Source organism: Choloepus didactylus, chromosome 12, assembly GCF_015220235.1.
Source record: "Choloepus didactylus isolate mChoDid1 chromosome 12, mChoDid1.pri, whole genome shotgun sequence".
Classification (NCBI taxonomy): Eukaryota; Metazoa; Chordata; class Mammalia; order Pilosa; family Megalonychidae; genus Choloepus; species Choloepus didactylus.
Window position 1 is genome coordinate 99,232,738 of NC_051318.1, and position 25,509 is coordinate 99,258,246.

The 25,509-nt window shown below is 41.4% G+C and overlaps 3 protein-coding genes across 8 annotated transcripts in view; 1 reads left to right on the top strand and 2 right to left on the bottom strand.

The window, feature by feature from the left end:
* The window catches only part of RCBTB1 (RCC1 and BTB domain containing protein 1), a 61,470-nt gene extending 39,702 nt beyond the window's left edge, over positions 1 to 21,768 (bottom strand). For 3 of the 4 annotated variants that reach the window (XM_037800024.1, XM_037800023.1, XM_037800025.1), the window contains exon 1: positions 21,374 to 21,768. Coding sequence is in view for 1 of the 4 variants with exons in the window: in XM_037800022.1 (XP_037655950.1) it covers positions 16,564 to 16,584 (21 nt within the window). In the remaining 3 variants the exon portion in view is untranslated. Of the gene's footprint in view, positions 1 to 16,563; positions 16,649 to 21,373 lie in introns of all 4 variants that reach the window. The other variant, XM_037800022.1, reaches the window with a different exon arrangement.
* A 33-nt stretch (positions 21,769 to 21,801) lies between these two features.
* ARL11 (ADP ribosylation factor like GTPase 11) overlaps positions 21,802 to 25,509 on the top strand; it is a 60,142-nt gene continuing 56,434 nt past the window's right edge. For 2 of the 3 annotated variants that reach the window (XM_037800034.1, XM_037800042.1), the window contains exon 1: positions 21,803 to 22,101. The gene's annotated coding sequence lies outside the window, so the exon portion shown is untranslated. Of the gene's footprint in view, positions 22,102 to 25,509 lie in introns of all 3 variants that reach the window. The other variant, XM_037800048.1, reaches the window with a different exon arrangement.
* Positions 21,830 to 25,509, bottom strand: part of LOC119506927 (RCC1 and BTB domain-containing protein 1-like) — a 32,015-nt gene continuing 28,335 nt past the window's right edge. The window contains exons 5-6 of the mRNA XM_037799934.1: positions 23,300 to 23,322; positions 21,830 to 22,120 (exon numbers count right to left, since the gene is read on the bottom strand). Of these exons, the coding sequence (XP_037655862.1) occupies positions 21,830 to 22,120; positions 23,300 to 23,322 (314 nt within the window). The remainder of the gene's footprint in view (positions 22,121 to 23,299; positions 23,323 to 25,509) is intronic.

The following is a 25,509-nucleotide window of genomic DNA, read 5'->3' on the forward strand; positions in this document are numbered from 1 at the left end:
AGTTAGATAAAATTAAAGGTTACAACACATGTGTACCTAAGACAGTTAATTCTTAACTAAGAATATGTTACATATGTGTGTGTTATATATAAAAATCAGAATCATTCCCTTCACCTCCTCACTCTCCCACCACCACTCCCAGGATACAATGAAACTCCCCCAACCCTCATGGAAAAATCACTGCCACACAGATGGGAATGGGTCATCCTTCAGAGAGAAAGAAAAAAATATCAGGAAGTACTAGCCTAAGACTTACTGGATGAAATCATAAATGAAAGTACTAGTGTTCTAGTTTGCTAATGCTGCGGAATGCAAAACACCAGAGATGGATTGGCTTTTATAAAAAGGGGGTTTATTTGGCTACACAGTTACAGTCTTAAGGCCATAAAGTGTCCAAGGTAACACATCAGTAATCCAGTACATTCACTGGAGGATGGCCAATGGTGTCGAAAACCTCTGTTAGCTGGGAAGGCACATGGCTGGTGTCTGCTCCAAAGTTCTGGTTTCAAAATGGCTCTCTCCCAGGACGTTCCTCTCTAGCAAGCTTACTCCTCTTCAAAACGTCACTCACAGCTGCACCGAGTTCCTTCTCTTTGAGTCAGCTCATTTATATGGCTCCACTGATCAAGGCCCACCCTGAATGGGTAGGGCCATGCCTCCATGAGAATACCTCATCAGAGTCATCACCCACAGCTGGGTGGGGCACATTCCAAGCAAATCTAATCAGCACCAAAACGTCTGCCCCACAACACTACATCAAAGATAATGGCATTTGGGGGACACAATACATTCAAACTGGCACAACTAGACTTTCTACAAATAGATTGTATTTCATTTCACATTGGGAAAAGTGAGCATATATAAACAATGATAAGACAGTTCACCCTGATCTTGGTGTTGAACCGGGGACTGCAGCCTTCATGCAAGCCACAATAAGCCTAAACAGCACCCGATTAAAGAGAGAGGGCTATAAACTCCCATAAAGCTCCAGACTCTCATCTGTGAAGGAGTTTTATGCAAAGAATCCTGGTCACGGCTCCCATTCTCCCAGGGTTAAAACTTCCAGAGGGCTGCACAAGTACTAAACTACATGGAGTCAAGTGAATTTCCATTCTGCCTCTCACCTCTGGAAACTGAAACAGAACCAAACAGTTGGTAAATACAACTGGGGTTCCCGAATGAGCTACAGAACTCTCTGGAGTTCCTTACTACTCAGCCTCTTCTTGGATTTAAGGTGAGGGTCTGGCTCTGGCCGCTACAGCACCTGTAGAGAGCCTCTGAGCTTGAGCACACTTACCAAGGCCTCAGTTTCCACCAAGCAAAGAGATTTTTTCTATCAGCACCACTGAATGACCAGGATCAGAGCCTGCTCTCAGCCCTGGATCACACCACCTGTCCAACAAGCATCAGACACCATCAGGTCAGGCTATGCCCTCCCACTTCACAACTAGACTCCTGGAACACTTCAATGTTCTGACAAGTGTGTGTACTGGTGGGGACAGGCAAAGGATGGGGGGGGGGTTGTAAATAATACATGAACATGGTAAAAAAAAAATGCGTTTCAAATGGTACAAAAGGGTACAGGAAAGTAGGTCTCCTTACCATCTGTGATGGTTAGATTCATGTGTCGACTTGGCCAGGTGATGGTGCCCAAGTGTCTGGTCAAGCAAGCACTGGCCAAACCATTACTCCAAGGATGTTTCCTGGCTGGCTGATAAACCAGAAGGCTGGTTTATTAAATCATCAGCCGGTTGATTGCATCTGTGGCTGATTACATCTACAATAAATTAAGGGAGTGTCTTCCGCAATGAGAGTATCCAATCAGTTGGATTTAATTCAGTGAAGACTTTTAAGGGAGGAGAGAGAACTTCCACTTTTTTCTTCAGCTAGCCAGCCTCTCCTGGGAAGTTCATGGCCTGCCCTACATAATTTGTACTTGAGCATCCCAATAGTTGTGTGAGACATTTTTTATAAAATCTCATATTTACAGATATCTCCTATTGGTTCTGTTTCCCTGACGAACCCTAACTAATACACCATCCGTTCCTGACCCTCTTCTCAAAGACAACCACTGTTACTAGCTGTTCAGGTTTCCTTCCAAAGACAGTACATGCTTATACAAGCATTATACGTACGTGTATAAATATCTTAAAAAACAAAAACCCAAGTGGAACAAGAAGACAACCACCACCACTCAACAGCATCTTGGAAAGCATTCTATATTGGCACAAGTAGACCTATTCCATTTCTTTTCAATAGCATCACAGCATTCCATTACATGGATTTAACCATTCACCAGTTTTCCTACCAAGAGACATTTAAGTCATTTCCAGTATTATGCTAACAAATAATATTGCAATGGATACCCTTGTATAAACATATATTTAAGTTTTATTGTAATAACCTGCATATAACATAAAATTTGCCATATTTTACCATTAATGAGTATCATTCACTGGCATTAATTATATTCACAGTGTGCTACCATCACCACCATTCATTACCAAAACTTGTTCATCACCCCAAACAGAAACTCTGTGCCCACTGAGCAGTCACTCCTTTTTGGTCTTTTTTCACACATAAACTTCTAAGAGAAAGTCCTAGAACTGGAATAGATGGGTCAAAGTCTAATAACAATTTTAAACTTAAATAGTTATTTCAAATGGTCCTCTTATGAAGTACCACCAATATACAAAATAACCGTCAAAGCAGGCCAGCATCTATTCACCCCCCCTTGTGCCACACAGTGAGTGTATTATCGTGTTTTGCTTTGTTTAAACTTGCGTTTCTCTTACTAGGAGTGAGGCCGGGCATCACATTAAAAAATAGCAACAAGGACAACTAACATTTATTGAGCGCCCAGTATGTGCCAAGCACTGCTCTAGGAAGTTTTATCCTAAACTCATTTAATCCTCACTTTACAGATAAGGAAATGGAGGCAGAGAGATTAAAAAAGCTCGCTCGGGCTGGTAAAGAGCAGCTTCAGGATCTGAATGCAGGCAACATGGAGCCAGACGTCGCACTCTTACCCGCCCCCTCCCATGTTTCTGTAAAGTGCCTATTTTTTCTACTGGACCACTGTCTGTCTTCTTGTTTTTGATTTATAAGTAGTCTTCATGTGGTAAGATGATGATCATACATGTTTTTAAAAGTAACAAAAAATATGGTCCCCCTACTGTATAACTACGTAGCTTACGTGGTGTGACAGTGTGATTGTGAAAACCTTGTGGTTCACACTCCCTTTACCCAGTGTATGGACAGATGAGTGGAAAAATGAGGACAGAAACTAAATGAAAAATAGGGTGGGATGGGGGTATGGAATGATTTGGGAGTTCTTTTTTTTACTTTTATTTTTTATTCTTAGTTCTATTCTTTTTGGTGTAAGGAAAATGTTCAAAGATTAATTGCAGTGATGAATGCACAACTATATGATGGTACTGTGAACAGTTGGTTGTACACCATGGATGACTGTATGGTATGTGAATATATCTCAATAAAACTGAATTTAAAAAAATATATATATATGGTCCCCCAATGGCCTGCCTCATGCCTCTTACAAAACAGACAGGAAGGAGTCGCAAGAAATCAAACTGTAATAAATGCCTTTAAGCAGGTAGATAAATTTCAAGAAAATCCAGAAGCATATTCCTCTAGAATATGAACCACATTAAAGTCAGTCTTCAAATTTTTAAATTGTACATAATACAGAATTAAATTAGCCAAAGTATAAGATTTACCACCTTTAGAACCACAACACAAAAGGATATTGTTACTATTTAGTGGCACTACCCTACCTGCTCTTAATTACTTTCAACTCCTAAACCATTTGACTGCTTGTCAAATAATTCCTGAAATATGAATTCTGGTCTTAAAAACAAAACAAAACAAAACAAAACAAAAAAAACCAACTCAGGGAAACACTGATAAGGTTTTACTCTTAAGTTTTAAAATCAAATTTCTAGAAGTGATCATAGAAGTCACTGGATCCAATTCTCTCATTTTACAAATGTATAACCCAAAGCCAAGAGATGAAGAGATTTGCCATAATCACACACATGATTAGGGATAAACACCAGCAACCAGTTTCTTGGCGCCAAGTCTGCACTGACTCTAAGTGTCCCAGTCCAACTTCTCCATGACTCTGTCCATTCAATTTTCTAACTGCAGTACAATTATTCTGAAGGCATTAATCAGTTACAGGTTACACTACCCAAGGGTACGGTACCCAACTGCTGGATGAACTAGCGATCACAAGGATGGTTTATAATACGAGCTGAGGTTACCCCTTGTTAAATTACCTGCAGCTTTATTTTATATTTGTCCAAAGACTTCTAATTTGAGTCAAAACAAACACCAGATGATATTTCCTACATGTCCACACTCATCAGAAAAGAAAAAAGCATCCCCAACAGCCTTGACATAGTAAAAAGGACAGAGACCAAGGGCCTCTGTTTCAGTTCCAGCTTTGCCTTTAATCAGTGAGACATGCCCCTCACCTCTCTGAGCCTGGGTTTCCCAAAAGTCTGTTCCAACTGTGTTAAAAAAAAAAAAAAAAAAAAAAATCTGTAATTTCCTGTTCAAGATGTAACTAAAAAGCTATGGGTAATTTCTTGAATGCATGAGAGCAGGGCAGTAATACTGGCCAATCAGGTAACGACCCCTTGCTACACAACCAGGCAAAGCAAATAAAAGGAACTGGAGGGAAGAAAAAAGTGGTCGAAAATGAAAATCTGTCATAGATACCAACATTTGGTAGTTTATATACATTATTTCATTTAATCTTCACAATAACCTCATAAAGAAGAGACCATAATCTTGTAAAACTTTTTATTGTGGTAACAAATATACAACACAATTTCCCATCCTAACCACTGTCATTTGTATGATTTATTGATATCAATTACATTTACAATACTGTGCTACCATCAACACCATCTTTCTCATCCCCCTTAAACAGAAACTTTATACTGATTAAGCATTAACTCTCCATTCCTCCACCCTATGCCGGCCCCTAATAACCTTTAATCTACTTTCTGTCTCTATGAATTTGCTTATTCTGCGTATTTCGTATCAGTGATATCATACAGTATTTGTCCTTGCGTCTGGTTTTATTTCATGATTTCTTGACTCAACATGATGTCTTCAAGGTTCATCCATGTTATAGCATGTACAGGCACTTCATTCCTTTCTCTGGTTATCCACTGAATGGACAGACGTTTCGTTTATCCATTCATTGTTGACAGACACTTGGGTTACTTCCACTACAGGGTATTGTGAATAATGCTGTGAAGAACCCTGGTAAGCAGATATCTGTTCAAGTCCCTGCTTTTAATTCTTTGGGGAATACACCTAGAAATGGCTTTGCCAAGTAATACAGTGATTCTTTCTCTAACTTCCTGAAGAACTGCCAAAGTGTTTCCCTTGGCGGCTGCACCATTTTACGTTCCCACAAACAACAAGTGTTCTTATTTCTCCACGGCCTCCCTAATGCCTGTAATTTTCTGTTTTGTTTTGTTTTTTTTAATACTAGCCATTCTAGTGAGTGTGAAATCTCATTGTGGTTCTGATTTGCATTTCCCTAAAGTCTAATGACATTGAGCATCTTTTCAGATACTTATTGGCCATTTGTGTATCTTCTTTGGAGAAATGTCTATTCAAATCCTTTGTCCCATATTTTGTACTTGGTTTGTCTTTTTGTCATTGAGTTGTAGTTCTTTATATAGTCTGGATATTAAACCTGTATCAAATATATGCTTTCCAAATATTTTCTCACATTCTGTAGGGTGTCTTTTTCACTTTCTTGATACTGTCCTTTGATGCACAAAAGTTTTTATTTTGATGCAGTCCAATTTATTTTTTCTTTTGTAGCCTGTGCTTTTGGTGTCATATCTAAGAATCCATTGTCAAATTCCAGGTCATGAAGATTTCCCCTGATGTTTTCTTCTAAGATTTTGTGGTTTTAGCTCTTATGTTTAGGTCATTCATCCACTACGAGTCAATTTTTGTATATAGTAAGAGGGAGGGATCCAATTTCATTCTTTTGTATGTGGACATCCAGTTTTCCCAGCACCATTTTTTGAAGACTATTCTTTACCCATTGAATGAACTTGGCACCACTGTCAAAAATTAATTGGTCATAGACATGTGGGTTTACTTCTGAACTCTTCATTCTATTCCATTGATCTATTTGTCTCCATGCCAGTAGCGCACTGTTTTAAGAACTGTAGCCTGGTAGTAAGTTTTTAAAAATCTTTTTATTGTAGTAACATATATACAACTCAAACTTTCCCATTTTAACCACTTCCGAATATTTTCCTAATATTGCGCTACCAACATCAAAATCCACTATGTAGTAAGTTTTGAAATTGGGAAGTGTAAGTTCTCCAACACAGCTCTTCTTTTTCAAAACAGTTTGAATATTCAGGGCCCCCTGCCATTCCACATGAATTTGCCATTTCGGGTAAAAAAAAAAAAAAAAAAAAAAAAAGGGCTGCTGGAATTTTGATCAGGAGTGCACTGAACCTGTAAATCGCTTTGGATAGTACTGACATCTTAACAATATTAAGTCTTCCAGCCATGGACATGGGATGTCTTTCTATTTATTTAGGTCTTAAATTTCTTTCAATATACAAGTCTTTTACTTGCTTGGCTAAATCTGTTCCTAGCTCTTTTATTTTTTTAAGCTACTATTATAAAAGGAATTGTTTTCTTCATTTCTTTTTCAGATTGTTCATTGCTAGTGTATAGAAACACAAAAAGGTTCTCGGTGTTGATCTTTTATCCCACAATTTTGCCAGATTAGTTTATTAGCTATAGTGGCTTTCTTGTGAATTTTTTTTTGGATTCTCTATATCTAAAGGACAATGTCATCAGCAAACAGAGAGTTTTACTTCTTTTCCAATTTGGATGTCTTTTTTATTTCGTTCTCTTGCCTGACTGCTCTGGCTTGAACTTCCAGTATCATGTTAAACAACATGGTGGAAGCAGGCATTCTTGTGTCTTGTTCCTGATCTTAGGAGAAAAGCTTTCATCTTTCAACACTGAGTGTGTTAGATGCAGATTTTCAAATAGGCCTTTTATAATGTTGAGGATGTTCCCTTCTATTCCTAGTTTTCTGAGTGTTTTTACCAAGAAAGGATGCAGGATTTTGTCAAATGCCTTTTCTGCATTAGTTGAGAGGATCACGTGTCATTGTTTTCCTTCATTCTATTAATGTGGTTCTATTACATTGATTGATTTTCTTATGCTGAACCACCTTTGCATTCTTGGGATACATCCCATTTGGTCATGATGTATAATTCTTTAAATGTGTTGTTGAATTCAGTTTGCTCTTTTTTTGTTGATTTTTGTAACTATATTCATAACAGACATCGATCTACAGTTTCTTTCCTTGTGATGCCTTTATCTGGCTTTGGTGTTATGGTGATGCTGGCCTCACAGAATGAGGTAGGAAGCAGTCCCTCCTCTTCTATTTTTTGGAAGAATTATTCTTTGGATATTTAGTAAAATTTACCAGTGAAGCCATTTGGTCCTAGATTTTGTTTGTTGGGAGGTTGTGATTGCTAATTCAATCTCTTTACTTGTTATTGGTTGACTGAGATTTTCTATTTCCTTGCTGGTGAGTTTAGGTGATTTCAGTGTTTCTCGGTATTTGACTATTTCAGCTGGGCTATCTGCTTTGTATGTTCCACCCTTAACTGACGGAGAATGTGGCTCACAGGTGAAACAACTTCCCAAGGTAACACCCTATTAAGTCAGGATTCAACCCCAGCCCCTCTGACTCTTCCTACAAAACTCTGCTTAAGGAAGACATCAGCACTGGCTCTTCCATGGCCAAACTTCCCCAACATTACTTCCTTCCGACTTTACCTTAACTGAATACTATATGTACATCAGCATCTGTTTTGTAAGTGCTTCAAACAGAAAAAGAACTTTTAAAAAAAGTGTTCCCCAAGTGCCTCCGCCCAGATGTCCCTGGTTAAACCACGCGAAACGTCACTCATCCCTCAATCTCCCGACCATCGGGGGCAGGTAGTGGGGGGAGAGGGGGGAGGTGGGCAGGCTAACCCTGGAGACAAAATGTTGCCTTTGTCTTCAGGCAACTCACAACAGTTCAGAGTGCAGCCCTGGGCTAAATATTGCTAAGGCAGCAAGCATGCCTTCATTAGACTAGACTCAACTTGGGCAGCAGATGACAGAAATGGGGTGTACTTGGAATTCGGTCAAGGATCTCTGAGAGGTGTCGTCAGGGTATTAAAAACCCACAGGATGAACCACGTGCTGGACAGAAAGACAGATCAGATACCCTGACATAGGCATGTGGTATATCCTGATGAAGGCAGCACCGTATAATTATAAATACCACCCTAATTTTCTAATTAGTTCAAAATTACCATCATCACAGACAGAATTAGATTACTGTGGTGAGCTGTTTAATTATTCCATTTTCCCCGGGGACAGTAGCACCTTTATTAGTACTAAGGAAACCATACCAAATGTCCTAATTCTATCAACTTCAGGAGAATCAGTGTTTGACCTATCACAAAATTATAAAGTGCATATACTATTAACCCAGGAAACTAAAGCAGGTGGAACCACTAAAACTCAGCTAGTATTTAATCTGTAATGAAATCTGCATTGGATTTAAGAACGCTGTGGCTGACAAAGACTCAGAAGTAACAAGAATTCATCATAAGTAAGAGCAATACTAGTCAGAACAGCTCTGAAGTCTTATGATATCTACTAAATTGGCTTAAACACAAGACAGAAGTATTAACAGTTTGGTTCTAATTGTATGGATTTCATTTCAAAGGAATATAAATACAGCTCAACTAAATTTCATTTGAATTGGCATTGCAGAGGTTGCAAAGTAATTTAGAGGCTTCAAATGGAAAGATGAGAGGTTCTTTTATTGACAAAGAGGAGGCGTTGCAAACAGGAGAGGATCTTCAACTGGCCTACTCCACCTGGCCCACCCTAATAGGCAAGTACCCTAGTAAGTATTTAGCACTTAGCAACACTAAACTACGCATCCTAAGCAAGGCAACCCAAATCTTTTCCTTACTCTGTTACTGTGCTGGTTTGGAGCTGCTATGTACCCCCGAAAGGCCGTGTTCTTTTAATCCAATTTTGTGCAGACCTGTTGTGGGTGGGACTTTTGATTAGGTTATTTCCACAGAGATGTGACCCTGCTCATTCAGGATGGGTTTCATTAGTTTAATAGAGTCCTTTAAGAGAGTTCATGGAGAGAGAGGGCTCAGAGAAGCTAAGAGAGAAGCTGACAGAGACAGTTAGGAGAGAAGCTAAGGTATGTAACCCAGAGTTTGCCCCTGTGGGCAGCTAAGAGAGGTGCTAAGAGAGACATTTGGAGAAAGCCACTTTGAAACCTGAAGCCAGGAGAGAAGGGCCAGCAGATGTCTCCACGTGCCTTCCCATGTGACAGAGGAACCCTGGATGCCAGCAGCCTTTCCTCAGAGAAGGTATCTACCCCTTGATGCCTTAATTTGGACATTTTCACGGCCTTAGAACTATAAATTTGTGACTAAAAAGCCAATCCGTTCCTGATATACTACACTCGGCAGCTTTAGCAAACCAGAACAGTTACTATGCACCCCCTAAATCATGATCATCCCAAGAAATGCTAACAAAAAGTACAACACAGTTGAACTACGTGCTTATTCCCAAGTTATAACATAACAAGCAAGTTTTATTACATGAGGTCAGAAAAGGCTTAACACCCTCAAAGGGTAATACACTGAAGCACTCAGATCACCTTATTTTCCTTGGCACTTGAAAATATCCCCCATATCTTCACTGAACTCATTGTGCATCTATCAGTACCACCGATCAATATCCCATTAGCTGGGACAGCTTTTCCTGGCTACCGGTGCTGTCCCTTGGAAAGCTTGTGGTATAGGGAGAAAAGGTTATTTTATTTTGTGTTACACTCTGAAAGCAAATTCAGTCAGGAGGACAAACACAGACCTTCCAATTTCAGAACTCGACATTTAGAACTGGAGAACAGAAGGAATAATACAGCAACTGATCTTTTCATTTCTCCAGAGCACGATTATTCCCCCTTCCCCTAGGAACCAAGTATTAACAGAGGTAAGAGGAAGGATTTTGTTTTACTGACCTAACAAAAAAATATATTGGAATATGTTTACAGAGTTTGAAAAATACCAGGAGAAGGAGAGAAACAGTACAGGAAAACTTTGTTTTTGGTAATACAAGGGTCTCGAAGTTAATCGATACTGGGAATTGGAGGCTGACCCATAAGCATGCGGCTTCCACACAGCTCTCAACCCCCCAACTGTAACCAGAATATATTCGGCACAAAGGAGACTGGGGCTGCTGATGGGACTCCACACTTCTGGACCTGCCTTCTGCTCACCTGGAAGCTTTCTAAGGAAAAGAGATGAGAGCAGAGTAGGCAATCCTTCAGAGCTGGCTGGCACCACAGCTCTGACACCTCTTCTCATGTCAGTCTTCCAGCATGAAGAACACCAGTGTTCCGGTTTGCTAATGCTGCCGTTACGCAAAATACCAGAAATGGATTGTATAAAAGGGGTTTATTTGGTTACAAATTTACAGTCCTAAGACCATAAAAGTGTCCAAACTAAGGCATCAACAGGAGTATACCTTCACCAAAGGAACGCCAATGGCGTCCAGAAAACCGTTAACCGTGACGGCACATGGCTGGAGTCTGCTGATCCGGGGTTGTGTTCCAGCTCCTCTCTCAGCTCCTGTGCTTTATTCCAAATGTTGCTCTTGGGGCATCTGTCATCTCTTAGCTTCTCTGGAGCAAACTCTGGGCTAGCATCTCCAAAGTTTCAGCAGGAATCTGCTTTCAGCGGCTATCTCCAAAATGTCTCTCTCGGCTGCTCTCAGCTCCTTCTGTTTGTAAGCTCTTTTATAGGACTCCAGTGATTAAATCAAGGCCCATGCTGAATAGGTGGGGCAACACCTCCATGGAAATAATTCAATCAGAGTTATCACCTGCAGTTAGGTGGGTCACATCTCCATGGAAACAACTTAATCCAAATATCCCAGAAGACTGGATCATGGCTTTTTCTTGTGGGAGATAATATATCCAAACTGGAATTTTTTTTATCTTGGAAGCTGATATCCTCACAGGAAACAGGAAGGACTCTGAATGTTGGGACAAGCCAGTTAAATGGCCTCCATGTGCTCTTTAACATACAAGCCATAGCCTGGTCACCTCGCATTTAGACCATTTGAAAGAATAATATTGAATTTGCAAAATGATTTTTGATTGCAAAGTATAAAATTAAATTAAAGCACTGACACACCCACACTGAAGACCCCTAATAAAGATTTCTCTTTTTGCATAAACTGGATGGGTGATGATTTCAGTTATCAGTTTAAAACTGCTAAGCTGCTTTAAAATAGGAATTTATTTAGTTAATGAGCTCTCCATAAACTCAAAGACACTGTACAAAAAAGCAATACGGAAAAGCAGTATGACAATGTGAATGAAACAACAGCGCATTTTAACCCTTCTTCTGACACTGGCCCAAAATACAAAGAATGCTGGGGCCATCATAAAGGACAATGCAATCATGGGCTCTGCCCTTAAGCAGCTTAGGCTCTAATAGCAAGCCAGCTCCTAAGTAACCGGAAACCCAGAAGGCAAATATAAGTGCAGTAACTAAGCCAAGTATGAGATACGACATGCAAGCATATAGCCCATGTGACGTACTGAAGTGTAAATGAAAAAAAAAAAAAAAAAAAAAGTATATAAAAAACAGTTACAACTTATAAAAATTGGGTATACTAGAATACTGTATCTGAAATCCCAGAAACCAAATTCTCAAAATTCTAGAAGATTATAAAATGTAAGCATTTCCTTAGTGAAGTTCATCCTGTTTCCTGCAGAAAGTGTTTTTCAAAGCCTTCTTCCGTTTTTAAGAATGGGAGTTCCCATTTGAGCACAAAAGATTTAAGGTGTAGTCACCTTACCTCTATTTTGACTACAATATATTGCAATTCTAGACAAACTTGCAAATAGAAGAGTCCTAGGATTTTAGGTAAACTTTACAACATACTGTGTTGTGGACCTATGCTATAATTTTTAAAAAGCAATTAAAGAAAAAATACTTCATGAGTTACAGAAGAGCCAAATGTTACCCTTATCAATTGCCTCCATACTTACTCTGATGAGCTTTTTGAGATGGAGCAGATGCTATCCCTCTGATTTAGACACCAAATGTATTCCCCAGGTCCAGACATGTGTCTAAGACAGGCTCAAAAACACTTTAACAAGCCCAAGTCAACAATAGTAGCAAAAACCCCAAAGAAGACCTGGGTCCCTATCAGAGACTCTATAAAAGTTTCACTCACTAAGTTTACTTTTCAATGACTTAAATCATCCAGACAGCTCCTATGCCAGCTAAGTCCCAAAACCCAGAGGCAACAGCCTGTTCAAGAACATCAACCAGTTGCATTCCCCTTTCCCATAATGCTGACACCCCTTTTTAACATGAACAAGTTAGGGTGGTCACTGCCTAGACATCCTTGAAGATCAGGAAAGTGATTAAACTAGAGGAAGGGGTAGCAACAGACAAGACAGAATTTAACAGACGATTATGAATACTGAATCTTCATCTTTTTCTCTAGGATATTAGAATAGCTAGAAGGAGAGAAATGAAATGGTAGAACTGTAACAGTTGACTGTACACCATGGATGACTGCATGGTATGTGAATGTATCTCAATAAAATTGAATTTAAAAAAAATTCCCTAGACGGGTTCAACAGTAAACTGGAGCTGGCAGAAGAAAGAAACAGTGAACCTGAAGATAAGACAATTGCAATTACCCAGGCTGAGGAACAGAAGGAAGAAAAATGAAGTGAGCAGGGCCTGAGGAACCTGTGGGACACCATCAAGCACCTCAATATACACACTGTGCGAGACCCAGTAGGAGAAGAAAGAGAGAAGCAGAGACAGCATTCAAACAAACAATGGCTGACAACTTGTGACATGAATATACATGTCCATGATGGTCAGCAAACTCCAAAGAGGATAAACCCAAACAGACTCACACTGCAACATATCAAACTACTGAATGCCAAAGACAAAAAGATAATTCTGAAAGTCACGAGAGACGCAACATGCCATGAACAAGGGAGCCTTGCCATGGAGGCAAGAAGGCAGTAGGCTGAAATATTAAAGCGCTGAAAGCAAAAAAATGCCACCCAAGAATTTTATATCCAGCAAAGCTGACCTTCCAAAATGAGAGAGAGATGAAGACATTCCCAGATATACAAAGTTAAGGGACCTCCTCACCATTAGACCGGCCCCACAAGAGATGCTAAAGAGAGCTCCACAGCTTGAAAGGAAAGGACACTAGACAAGAGACTGAAGCCACAAGAAGACATAAGGATCTCCAGTGAGGGCAACGATGTAGGTAAATACCAATGCCAGTACTATTATATGTTTGGTTTGTAAGTCCAGTATTTAAAAGGCAAATGCATAAACTGTAACCAGAAACCAGTGATTTGGGAATCATAAGGTATATCCATGCAATCTGTGAAAAGGTGGGGAACAGGAATACAGGAACATAGTTTGTGAGGACCACTGACATTAAGTTGGTATCTAAGCAAATGAGACTGTTACAGATTTAGGGTGAGAAATTTAATCCCCATGGTAAATACAAAGAAAACATCAGAGAATATGCAAACTCATAGAGACATAAATTAGAATACAGGTTGCCAGGGACAAGTGGCAGGAGTAATGGGGGGTTAATGCTTCATGGGCATAGAGTTGCTGTTTGGGGAGATGGGAAAGTTTAGTAGTGGAAGGTGGTACGGGTACCATAATACAGTGAATACAATTAATCCCACTGAATAGTATGCTTGGGACATTGGGTTGGGAAAGTTTATGCTGTATCTAAGTTCCCATAATTTAAAAAAGAGCAGCTAAAAAGAAAACCAACCATTTCACCCATTCTATGATATACGTGCTGCAAACAAGAAGCAAAGCTTGCTGAGACACTGATGTGTTACTGCAGCAGGCAGAACAGCTGCATGGACTATCCTTTTCTGCAAGCTTACATCACCGCAAGAATGAAAGGGAAAGGATTTCCTGAAGGCTTGACAAGTTCTACAAAGACCAAGGTGCTCTGAGAAGGCGGCATTCTCCGGTTTATTGCCATCCTTCATAAAGATGCATAAAGATGCAGCTGAAGCCACCTGGGCAGGTGACTAAAGAGAAGATAATGCTTAATGGGCACAGAGTTTCTGTTTGGAGAGATGGGAGAGTTTTAGTAGCGGAAGGTGGTGCAGGTACCATAACATAGTAAATGTAACTAATTCCACTGAATGGTATGCTTGGGACTGGTTGGCTTAGGAAAGATTATACTGTTTCTAAGTTCCCATGATTTAAAAAACAGCAACTAAAAACAAAACCAACCATTTCACCCATTCTATGATATAAGTGCTACAAACAGGAAGCAAAGCGTCCTGGGAATCAGACAGCTCAATGTAAGTGAACAAATAATTCTACTGGAGTCATGTGCTCAGGATCCAAAAGCAAACAACCCAAGTTGTGATACTACAAAGTTGCTAATACAACAAAAGTATTAGCAGCAAAAAGTAATAATAATCATAACATATCCAGGGTTGTAAAGCTGCCTGTGATCTTATAAAAGTATTGCTTTTACAGGAGACTTATTTTCAAAAGAAAACCAGAAAGAAACATTCTCAATAATTAGAAATAAAGTGCCTCCACAGTTTTGTGCTCTGTTGCACCAAATGCACAGGCTTCACAAAACAGACCAAATGACAAATGAGTCAAAGGCTGACGAAGTGCACAGAACGTAATAATACTTCATTTTGGTTGTTCTAATGAGTTCAAGGCTGCAACTGAGGGCCCAAGTTCAAATCTACAGTATCATGAACCCTGTATATGCAGATGTCTCAAAAGTGATTTCACCTTCTCCTCTCTGGCTACATGAATAGTATCCACTGTAGCCTGTACCCTGCAACAACCCAAAGCCAAACTAAAACTCCAGCAATGGAGAGCCAGAACCACACTCTTTCTTCACTCAAAAAATGTGTCCTCTAGGTAAACAAGGCAGAGCCAACACCACTACACCCAGAAGAATTTATGGCGGGCGGGGAGATTAGACACACATAAATAGATGCTTATGACTGAGTCTGGCCAGTGCTGCGATGGGGAGGTTCAGATCTCTGAAAGCACCGGTTTGGGAAGTGTCAACCACCTGACCAGAAGGCAGGCCCCCGGGACACTGAGCATATGTTACGTAAAGGCCTAGAGAAGAGAAAACACAGCAAGGTAGAGGAAACGAAAGAAATCTGGGATGGCTGCAGTCCACAGAGCAAGGACAGATGATACAGACATTGAAAGGAGAGATGGGGCCAGTGTGTCCACACCCAAAAGCTTAGGCTTTATCCTAAGAGCAACATGCAGTCCCTGATGAGTCTTAAACAACAGAGAACGGACATGCCCAGATCTAGGTCTCTGAAAGATTACTGTGGCTGGATGTAGAGACTAGATGGGGGTGAAGAAGTGGGGCTTAGAAGGAGGCTAAGGTGGCTACGGTAATCCAGGAAAGAAAGGATAGGAGCCTGTGTCAGGGAAATGGAAATGGAGAGAAATGGACAGAGACCTGGGAGGATTCTGTAATTGGCTCAACGAAGGAGGGGGCTGGATAAGAGAAAAGGCCGAGCCAAATATGACACCAAGATGCTCAGCTTGAGTGAGGGAAGGGTCATAGCACTCAATCAACAGAGAATATGGCACATTTCAGGGGAGGTGAGAATTTCCACTTTGAACATTTTAAGTTTTAGGTACCTGTGGGATATCAAAGTGGTTATGTCCAACAAATGTCTAAACCTGAACCTCAAGAGAGAGATCTGGATTGGAGATTTGGCAATTGGGCATGAATGAGATCACTCAGGGAGAAGCTGGTCTTGGACAGAACCCTAAGAAACTCTAACAGTAAAGGAACAAAGAGGACCCCATAGAAGAGAATGTGAAGGAACAGAGAGAAGTAGGAAGAAAACCAGAATTCAGCATCATGGAAGCCTAGGGCTGTGAGGTTCACGATGAGGAGGCTAATGAAAGAAGAGAAAGAGGGTGAGAGAGAAAAAGGTAAAAGAAGAGAGAATATAATCAAGTAAATGAGATTCCTGACAAAGCAGAAGGAAGTGGGAACTTCCACTATAATACATGAGAAGGAGGAAAGGCATGAGAATCCGAAGTTGGGGACATTCTCTCTCTTCTAACTAAAACATAACTCACCATAAAATTCACCGTCTTGGAGTGTACAATTCAGTGGTTTGTGGTATAGTCACGATGTTGAGCAATCATCACCACTATCTATTCCAGAATATTTTCATCACCCCAAAAAGGAAATTCTGCACCCATTAGCAATATCACTCCCCATTCCCCCACCCCACCCCCAAACCTCTGACAACCACTAATCTACTCTTTTTCTATGGCTTTGCCTAGTCTGAACATTTCACATAAAAGGAATCCAATAACATGTGCCCTTTAGTGTCTGGTTTCTTTCACTTACCAAGATGTCTTCAAGGTTCATTCATGTTGTAGCATGTATCAGAACTTCATTCATTTTTATGGCTGGGTGTTCTGGTTTGCTAATGCTGCCAGAATGCAAAATACAACAGAGGTATTGTCTTTCGTAAAGGGAGTTTATTTAGTTACAAAGTTACGGTCTTAAGGCCATAATGTGTCTGAAGTAAGGCATCAACAAGCAGGGTACCTTCACTGGAGAAAGGCTATTGGCATCCAGAAAACCTCTGTTAGCTCAGAAGGCACATGGCTGGTGTCCGCTTGCTCCCAGGTTGTGTCTCAAAATGGCGTTCCCCAAAATGTCAGTGTCAGCTTCCAATGATTGTCTTCAAAATGTGTCTCTTGGCTGCAGCTAGCTATGAGCTCCTTCTGTCTGAGCTTTTATAGGGCTCCAGTGAGCTCATCAAGGCCCACACTGAATGGGCAGAGCCACACTTCCGTGGAAATTAAATAATCGGAGTCATCACTTATAGTTGGGTGGGTCACATCCCCATGGAAACAACCTAATCCAAAAGTTCCTACTTAATCAACACTAATACATCTGCCCCTATAAGGCTGCATTAAAGAATATATAATATTTACAAACCAGCACACCAGGTAACTCTCCATTGTGTGGATATATCACATTTTGTTTATCTGCTCATCAGCTGATGACTATTTGGATTGTTCACCCTTTGGGGCTATTATGAACAATGTTGTTGAGTAGACATATGCTTTCATTTCTCTTGGATATATACCCGAGTCATATAGCAACTCTATGTTTACCTTTTTGAGGAACTGCCAAACTGTTTTCCAAAGTGGCTGCCTCATTTTACATCCCCACCAATAGTGCATGAGGGTTCCAATTTCTCCACATCCTCGTCAACACTTGTTATTGTCTGCGTTTTTAATCACTGCTATGCTATTGGATGTGAAGTGGTATCTCACTGTGGCTTTGATTTGCATTTGGGGGCACTTTCTTCTGAAGTCCTCTATTTTTCCCTACGAAGAAAGAGTTAAGGTTTTCGATGTGAAATCAGTGGGGAAATAGCAAAAAAAATGGTAAGACGTTTAAGAGTAGAGGCGTTTGAAGCAGCCACCTGGAGAATGGGAAACAGCAAGATGATAAAGCAGAGCACAATGGAAGTTCGAGACTGTAAGTTTATAAAGGTACCCATCTGACCTGATCTGTGAGATTTTCTTCTCCAGGAAAGAGGTTTATTTGTTTGTCTGTTTGTTTGTTTTTAAAAAAAAAAGCTGATCTAACCAAAAATAGAACTGAAAGCTGCTATGAGGATTTTTCTCATTTAAAGGCAGTGACAGAAGTGCATTATTAAAAAACAAGAATCCATTATTGTTTGCTTAAAGTCCTATAAGAGAAAATATACATTTGAAAGAACAATTTGCTTACTATTCACCCTCCTTGACCCTTGGAAACAAAGGATCTCTGATGCATGAGCTCACTGCAGCTCCTCTTATATTATCATCAGCATGGTAAAAACTATATCTGTGATCATGGTGCTAACTATCATCAAATGACAAAGTGTAGGAGAACATCACACATCCATCAGCTCAGTAAGGGGCCAATTTCTTTGAAAGGCTTCAGACAACCATACCAAAAGGTGCTAACTTAAAACTGATAACCACCACATACACAAACAATAACAATTGTGCAAAAGAAAAGATTTTTTATTTAATAAATTATTGGAAAATATGAGCTATAGCCACAAGTCTTTGGTTTAAATAATTCAGTAAGTGTATTCACCAAGACCTGATGAATTTAGAGATTTAGCATTAAAGCATGCTAATGCTTGGGCTGACCATAATTTTGTGCTCATGGTTCACATCTTGGGACTGACTTATATGGAACTCAGATATCTACCAAGGGTTTGATGGCACAAGGGGCTATGTTGTTTTCAGTTATCTGTCGCTGAGTAACTTACCATCTCAAAATGTAGTGGTTTTGAAACAAGGGTGATTTATCATCTCCCTTCATGCGATGTTTTGGCTGGACTCAGCTGGGCACTTCTGCCAACTCAGCAGAGGGGTTACCTGTGAGGTTGCAGGGACTGGGGACCTGACTAGGACTGAGACAAGCCTTGCTCACCTATTTGGGACACTCCTCCAAGCAGCCTCTCTTTAGCCCAAGCCTCTGTATATGCTGATGGGCTTCCAAGACAGTGAAAGCTAAAACTGCCTTGCATCTTAAGGACTGCAACCCAGACTGGCAGAGAGAATCCCTTCAGCCACATACTAGTGGTCAGAGCAAGCCACCAGGCTAGCTGTATTAGTTAGGGTTCTCTAGGGAAACAGAATCAATGAGAGGCGTCCATGACTATAAAATTTATAAAAGCGACTCACGCAACTGTGGGGTATGCATGAGTCCAGATTCTGTAGGGGCAGTCAGCAAACTGTCAACTCCAAGGAAGAAGTCCGATGAACTCCTCAGGAAACAAACCAGCAACTTCGACGAACTCCTCAGGAAACACTTCACTGGGCAGCCGAAGAAATAGTGAAGTGAAGGTCCTCTATCTGTCTTGCTTATAAGTCTTCAACTGATTAACTGGATTAAATCCAGCCAACTGCATTCTCTCATTGTGGAAGACACACCCTTTGGTGAGTCATCAGTCACAGCTGCAGCCAACTGACTGATGATTTAATAAACCAGCCTGTTGGTTTATTAACCAGCCACAAATGTCCTCACAGCAATTGTTAGGCCAGTGTTTGCTTGACCAGACAGCTGGGGTACTATCACCTGGCCAAGCTGACACATGAACCTAATCATCACACTAGCCTAGATTTAAATGGAGCAGAAGGAGACTCCCAACACTAGAGAAGGGAGGATCTGCAGTCAAGTCCATGGATGGGAGGAATTCTTGGTGGCCACCTTTGGAAGCAATCCACCATAGCTGGAAACAATACTACTGGATTGTTTCAACTACTCTGTTCAAGTTCAGTTCAGGGTTCAAGCCCTTAAGAGCCATAGACTTTGTCTATTTCCAACAAGAAAACTCTCAAAAGCCTCAAAACGACTATCCCAGCAAAGAAATGACCCTGTGGAATGCGAATCTCAGAAAAGCCACGGAACCTTCTTTTCTGGTGTTGCGGGAAGAAGACACCATCCTTCAGGGATGGTTTGAGTACAGTCTTCCCTGGAGAGATGAATCTCCTGAAATCATTTCACACCTTACATGTTATGCATGTATGAGTATGATGTCATTTTTTTAAAAAGCATTATCTAATTCTCAAAAATATAGAGATTACACAGGTATCCCTAGCTATTGAACTCTTGCTACCAAACTCTCTCTGAACTCAAGAATCAAACAGTGATGGAAAAATTCTTCCTCACCCAAACCCTTGCTACTTGCTCTCCTAAATTCAGGAAATGAGCTGGTGTTGGATGTCACAGTCTCCCTTACCATCTGAAACCAGCACTCTCTGAACACAGGAACCCAATTAATTTGCATAGCAAAAAGTACTTAGCCACAAAATACTAGCTATTATGTTTATATGTATAATTACAGGTGTAACCACAAAACATTAGCTATTATGTTCATATGTATAATTATGGAACATAGAAAAAAATGCACCTTCTTCTTTTTGCTTATCTGTATTTTCCAGATTTCCTTCCAGGCTTTGCTTGCAAATTAAGAATAAAATTTAGCCTATATTGTAGATTTAATGTAATATTGGAAGATTTTTTAAAATTAAGTCCATATATGTGGGTCCAAAAATATAATTCATTTAGACATTTATTAATTAACTGATCTCTATTCACTCTACTCTGGTTAAATTCAGCAGAATGTATTAAATTCACTATCATATATATATTTTTAGAAGGTTTTGAACCACAGAATATAAAAAATGTGACCTAATACCCTGCCTGGACTCTCAACTCTTTGAAGGCCCAAATCTTGTTTCCTGTGGACAACTGTTTAATATGGTACACACAAAAAGAATATTATAATAATACAGGTATTTCAATTCCCTTCAGTTTTATCTTCCCCACCCAGGCTCTCAGATAAAGGAGGATGTCTCAGACTTCCTGGCTTGAACTACTGATTATTAAGACAGGCCAACCTCTTGCTAGAAAAAATGGGCACCATTTAATTAAAAAATAAACAAAAAATAACTTATTTTTAAGCTACGAGTTTGATAATTGGCTTTTATGGCTGTTTGTTCTCTGAAGTTCCCAGAACCTGACCATTTGGATCCCATACATATAAGTCAGTGTTGAAGAAATTTCTTTACAGGTTAAATATCCTCCCTCTTCAGAGAGACAAGACTTAGGGGTAGAAGAAACAGGACCTGTCCAAAGTACTAATAGACTGGTATTTACACAATGGATTAAAGATTTCCATCCCAGATGAACTGCTTTATTAATAGCATCTAACTGTATAATTACATACGCAGCCTTGAAAGGAGTTCAAAGGGGTGAAAGTCACCGCGTGCTCACTTCAGATAGACACTGTAAATTTTAAAGCACACTATAAACTGCCTTCCGCATTGAATCATTTTCCCGTTTCCTCCGGCATTATATACCTGTATTTTAATGTTATTTCCCCGCAATACGCATCAGCTTCAGAACCCCGGCTTCTGCCCTCCAAGGACTTTAAACCCACACCCGCAAAAAGAGTAGGGCAAAGGCAAATAAGACCACGAGTCTTTTTTTTTTTTTTCCTTCTTTTCAAAGCATTAGGACAAGCTTGCTTGATAAAAGCGCAATCCCCAGCTGCAAAGAGTTCTGCACCACGTGGGGACGGAGTAGCTCACGTGCAAATAAGGAAGTAAATAAATCAATATCAAACGCCACTTACCAGAGAACACAGAGTGCCTACATGGTCACCCCAGATGGAACAGAAGGGGTCCTGGAGCAGAGGCCGGGCCGGGCTCAGCGCGCTCCTGTGTTAAGGGTCCCTATTGCCAAGAAAGCGCCCCGTGGAGGCCTCCGGGTCGCGGAGGAGCGGGAAGCAGCAGAGACGGAGGCCTGCGACGCCCTCGTCCCCGGGAGGCCACCGAGCGGATGCCGGTCCCGGGCCGGGCGGGACGAGGATGCCGAAGGCCGGAGGCGAGGGCCGCCCGGAGCAGCGACGCCTCTGCAGGGTGAGGGGATGCCCAGCGCCCACCAACTACCTGGAAGGCCCGCCTCCGGCACAAACCCTGCAGCGCAGCGGCGAGGACCTGGAAACCCGGCGCGCTGACGGAACCCCCTCCGCGTGACCCGGGCCGCTCCACGTGACCACGACGCCGCGCGCGCCCAATCCGCGCGCTCTCTAGGCGGAAGCCGCCCTTTGTTCAGTGCCGCCTGGCCGCCCCCGGGGGAGCCCCGCTGCCCTGCGGAAAGTCGCGGCGGCGCGCGGTGGCTGCCGGGAGCTCTGGGGGGCCACCGGGACGGAAAAGCTACCGGAAGCCCCGCTCTCCGCCCTAGCGCGCGGTCTGCCAACCCGAGGGCATGCCCGGCCCCGAGGCCCCCGGAGGAGCGGCTGGTTTGACCCTGGAGACGGGCCCCGCCTACTGCCCGGAAAACGCTCCTCAGACGGGCCAGGTATTAGGGAGGGTGGCAGCTAGCCCGAGAGCAGAAGGAAGGAGGCGGAGGGGAACGGAGCCCCAGGTAATGGAGGAAGCAGGTGGGAGTGACCTAGGAGGGCGTCTAGCCCAGCCTCTTCTTGTTATGAATGAGTAAACTGAGGCCGGGAGACGGATGCCTCTAGCCACTCCAGCTCGTCCCGCTGTTGGGACCACAATCAAACCGCTTGGCTGTACAGGATACAGCTCAAACTTCTTGGCAAACCTGTCCAAACTTACTTTCCCCGTTTGTGTTCCCATGAATAAACAGAGTAACATTCCGTTTTCTTAAGTATCACCAAATCGAAACAGGAAAAAACATTTCGTTTTCTAAGTATCACCAATTTGCTCAGGCTACTTTTCCTCATCTCCTGGCACTTCCCCCAGCTCTTGCTTTGGGGAATTCCCGTTTTCCTTGACTACTCCATTCTCTTCCAATTACTTACTTTTCCCCTAAATTGCTCTTCTCCTTTTGTGTTTGTTCAATTTTTGTCTCGGCCTGGAATAACGTAGTGAATCACCACTCACCCACCTGCAAAAGTGCACATCATCCTCCTCCTCACCCTTCAAAATCCGGGTCAGATGCTTCCTGTTCTTGATTGTTTTCCTTCTTTATATGCTCCTTCTTGATTGAACGGCTTAAGCAATTGAAGCGCAGTCAGAAGGCCTTCTTGTTATTTTTGTGTGTGGTAATGAAGGTGTCAGGATTGATTTTGGTGATGAATGTACAACTATGTAATGGTACTGTAAACAACTCGAAGTAAATTTGTTTTGTATGACTGCGTGGTATGTGAATATATCTCAATAAAATGTAAAAATGATTAAAAAAAAAATTAAAAAAAAATAGGAAATGAGGTATCTACCACAAAAGTATTGGTGATGTGAAACATCTGCTTAATTATTTGGGCACAAATATTCATTGTTTTTCATGGAAATCTTTCTAAGCCATAGAATGCTTTTCCCTGTCTTACTAGTCCTTAATAATTCAGGACCATTACAATTACAATAATCCATCGTCGCTGCATGTCAAAACATGGTAATGCTCACAAGTGCTAAGGAGAGACCTGCCCCTATAGAAAGGACACCAGCCTTGCAGGCTTTTCTGAGTTCTGCTTTGCTGTCTGTCTCTCTCTCAACTTCAATAGCTCACCTCCTTCTTGGTTGCATCCTGTGCTTACTTTGGCCTGTTTTCTGCCATAACCTGAAAGTCAAAGATTTCTAAGGGAGAGGGACACAGATAGGTCTCTAGTTAGTTCAAAGTTCAAAACTAGCAACAAAGATGAAATACTTACTCCAAGTTAACTACCTACCTACCTACAAAACAGGAGTGTGGCCAGAGAAAACTTGGGCGGGGCGGGGGCGGGGAGGAGGAGGTAGCTGGCAGTAGAGAAAATAACTTCTTACAGCACTAGAAGGATTTCTAAGGACCGCCCCCACCCGTCAGTTGTTGCCGCAAGTGGCCCTCACACCTCCTGAGTTCTGGCTTCCAGAGTTAATTCTTCTCTCCTTCCTCTGTCAGCACTTCTACCTCAGTTAACATGCCTGACGCTGCCCAAAAGCAAGCAACAGTAAAGCCTGCAGCCGATTCCTTACAGGAATACATGCTGCAGGGCCACTGCACAGGCACAAAGGAAATAACCTGCACCACGTCCTGAAAGTGTGTTAGGGGACTGTCTCGTGTACCAATGAAAACACTGAGAACAATTATCCACCCGTTGCACACGCTTAACGTTACAATAAACCAGGAATTCAGCCTGTAAGATTAGTGAGTTTCGTCTAATTTCAATGATCTTTCTTCTGGCACTTTTTCCCAAATATTTCAAGCTACCTTGTACAGCTGCCTTTTATTTAAAAATGGGGACTGTGGTTCCATTAAACAAGAAGTGGACTAGGAATGAGTAGATTCCAAGACATAAGGCCCATAGGCCTGGCTCGGGCACATCCCAGCCATGAAACCGTGGGCAAGTCACTTGTTCCTTCTGATCTTCTTTGGTCTTCTAGTCTGCATGCTGTCAAACTTAGTAAGATCACTGTAACACCATCAAAGGATGCCGAAAAGGGGAGTGATATGATCTGATTTGTGTTTTAGAAATCATGGGGGGACAGAGAAGTAACACCGGACAAGCAGACCTAGTAAAAGATATGGGGTCAATGATAAGAGGGGATAAAGGCTATCGAATGCTTGAGGTTTTCTTTTTTTTTTCATGGTATAATGAAAATGTTCTAAAATTGATCGTGGTGATAAAGGCCCAAATATGTGATGATACTGTGAACTAGTGACTATATCTTTGTGAATTGTATACTTTGTGTGACTACATCTCAACAAAATTGCATTAAAAAAAAACTATGGGGTCAATAATAGGGGGAGAGTGGATATGGAATATTTTGGGTTTTCTCTTTTGTGTGTGTGGTATAATGAAAATGTTCTAAAACTGACTGTGACGATGAATACACAACTATGTGATGATACTGTGAGCCACTCATCCACTTTGGATGGATTGCATGATGTGTGAATACACCTCAAGAAAATTGCACTAAAAAATACAGCTCAAGAAAATCGCATTACAAAAGAAAAATAAAAACTATGGGGGAAAGAGACTATGGCAATAGTTCAGGCAGGAGATGACAAGGTTTGATCTAAGGCTGTGGAGGTGGAGAGGCACAGAATGACACAAAGGGCAGGAAGGCAAAAGCAATAGGATGAGTGACCTGTTAAGCATGGAGGGCAGGGTGAAACCGGTGGTGGAGGCGCCAACTAAATGTTGTGACGTATTTTCTTACGTCTTTACATCTACTGAAAAACAAAACAGACCTGAAGGGATGGCATCACCAAGAAAACCAAAGTACAGAACACTGTCTCACCAAAGAGTCCGAGACGCTACCACATTAAGGTTGAATTCTACAGTCATCAAGGTGGTCCCTGTGTTTTAAAACTTCAACTTGTGAGACGAAGGGAAGAGATGTTTAGTTGGTGCAGGATCTGTATTTCCTAAACAATTTAACTCATACAATTTGTTCAAACACCATAATAACATGGAACTCTGAATAGGAAGTGAGACCTGGTAGGTTTATACAGGTTAGTGTGAAATAGCGACACATCCCAAAGTAATTTTGGCAGAGAATAAAAATATATATGCAGGGCCCCCTGAAGAGCTGGGGGGAAATACAGAAGTGTTGGGCTTCCTCACCTGGACTGTTGCTGATGTCCTCATAAACATTGAGGACTGATGGTTTGATGTGCCAAGCCCTCTGCCTTGGGGCTTGCCCTTATGGAGCTCATTACTGCAAAGGAGAGGCTAAACCTGCTTATAATTGTGCCTAGGAGTCTCCCCTTGAGTACCTCTTTGTTGCTCAGATGTAGCCCCCTCTCTCCAGCTAAGCCATCTGG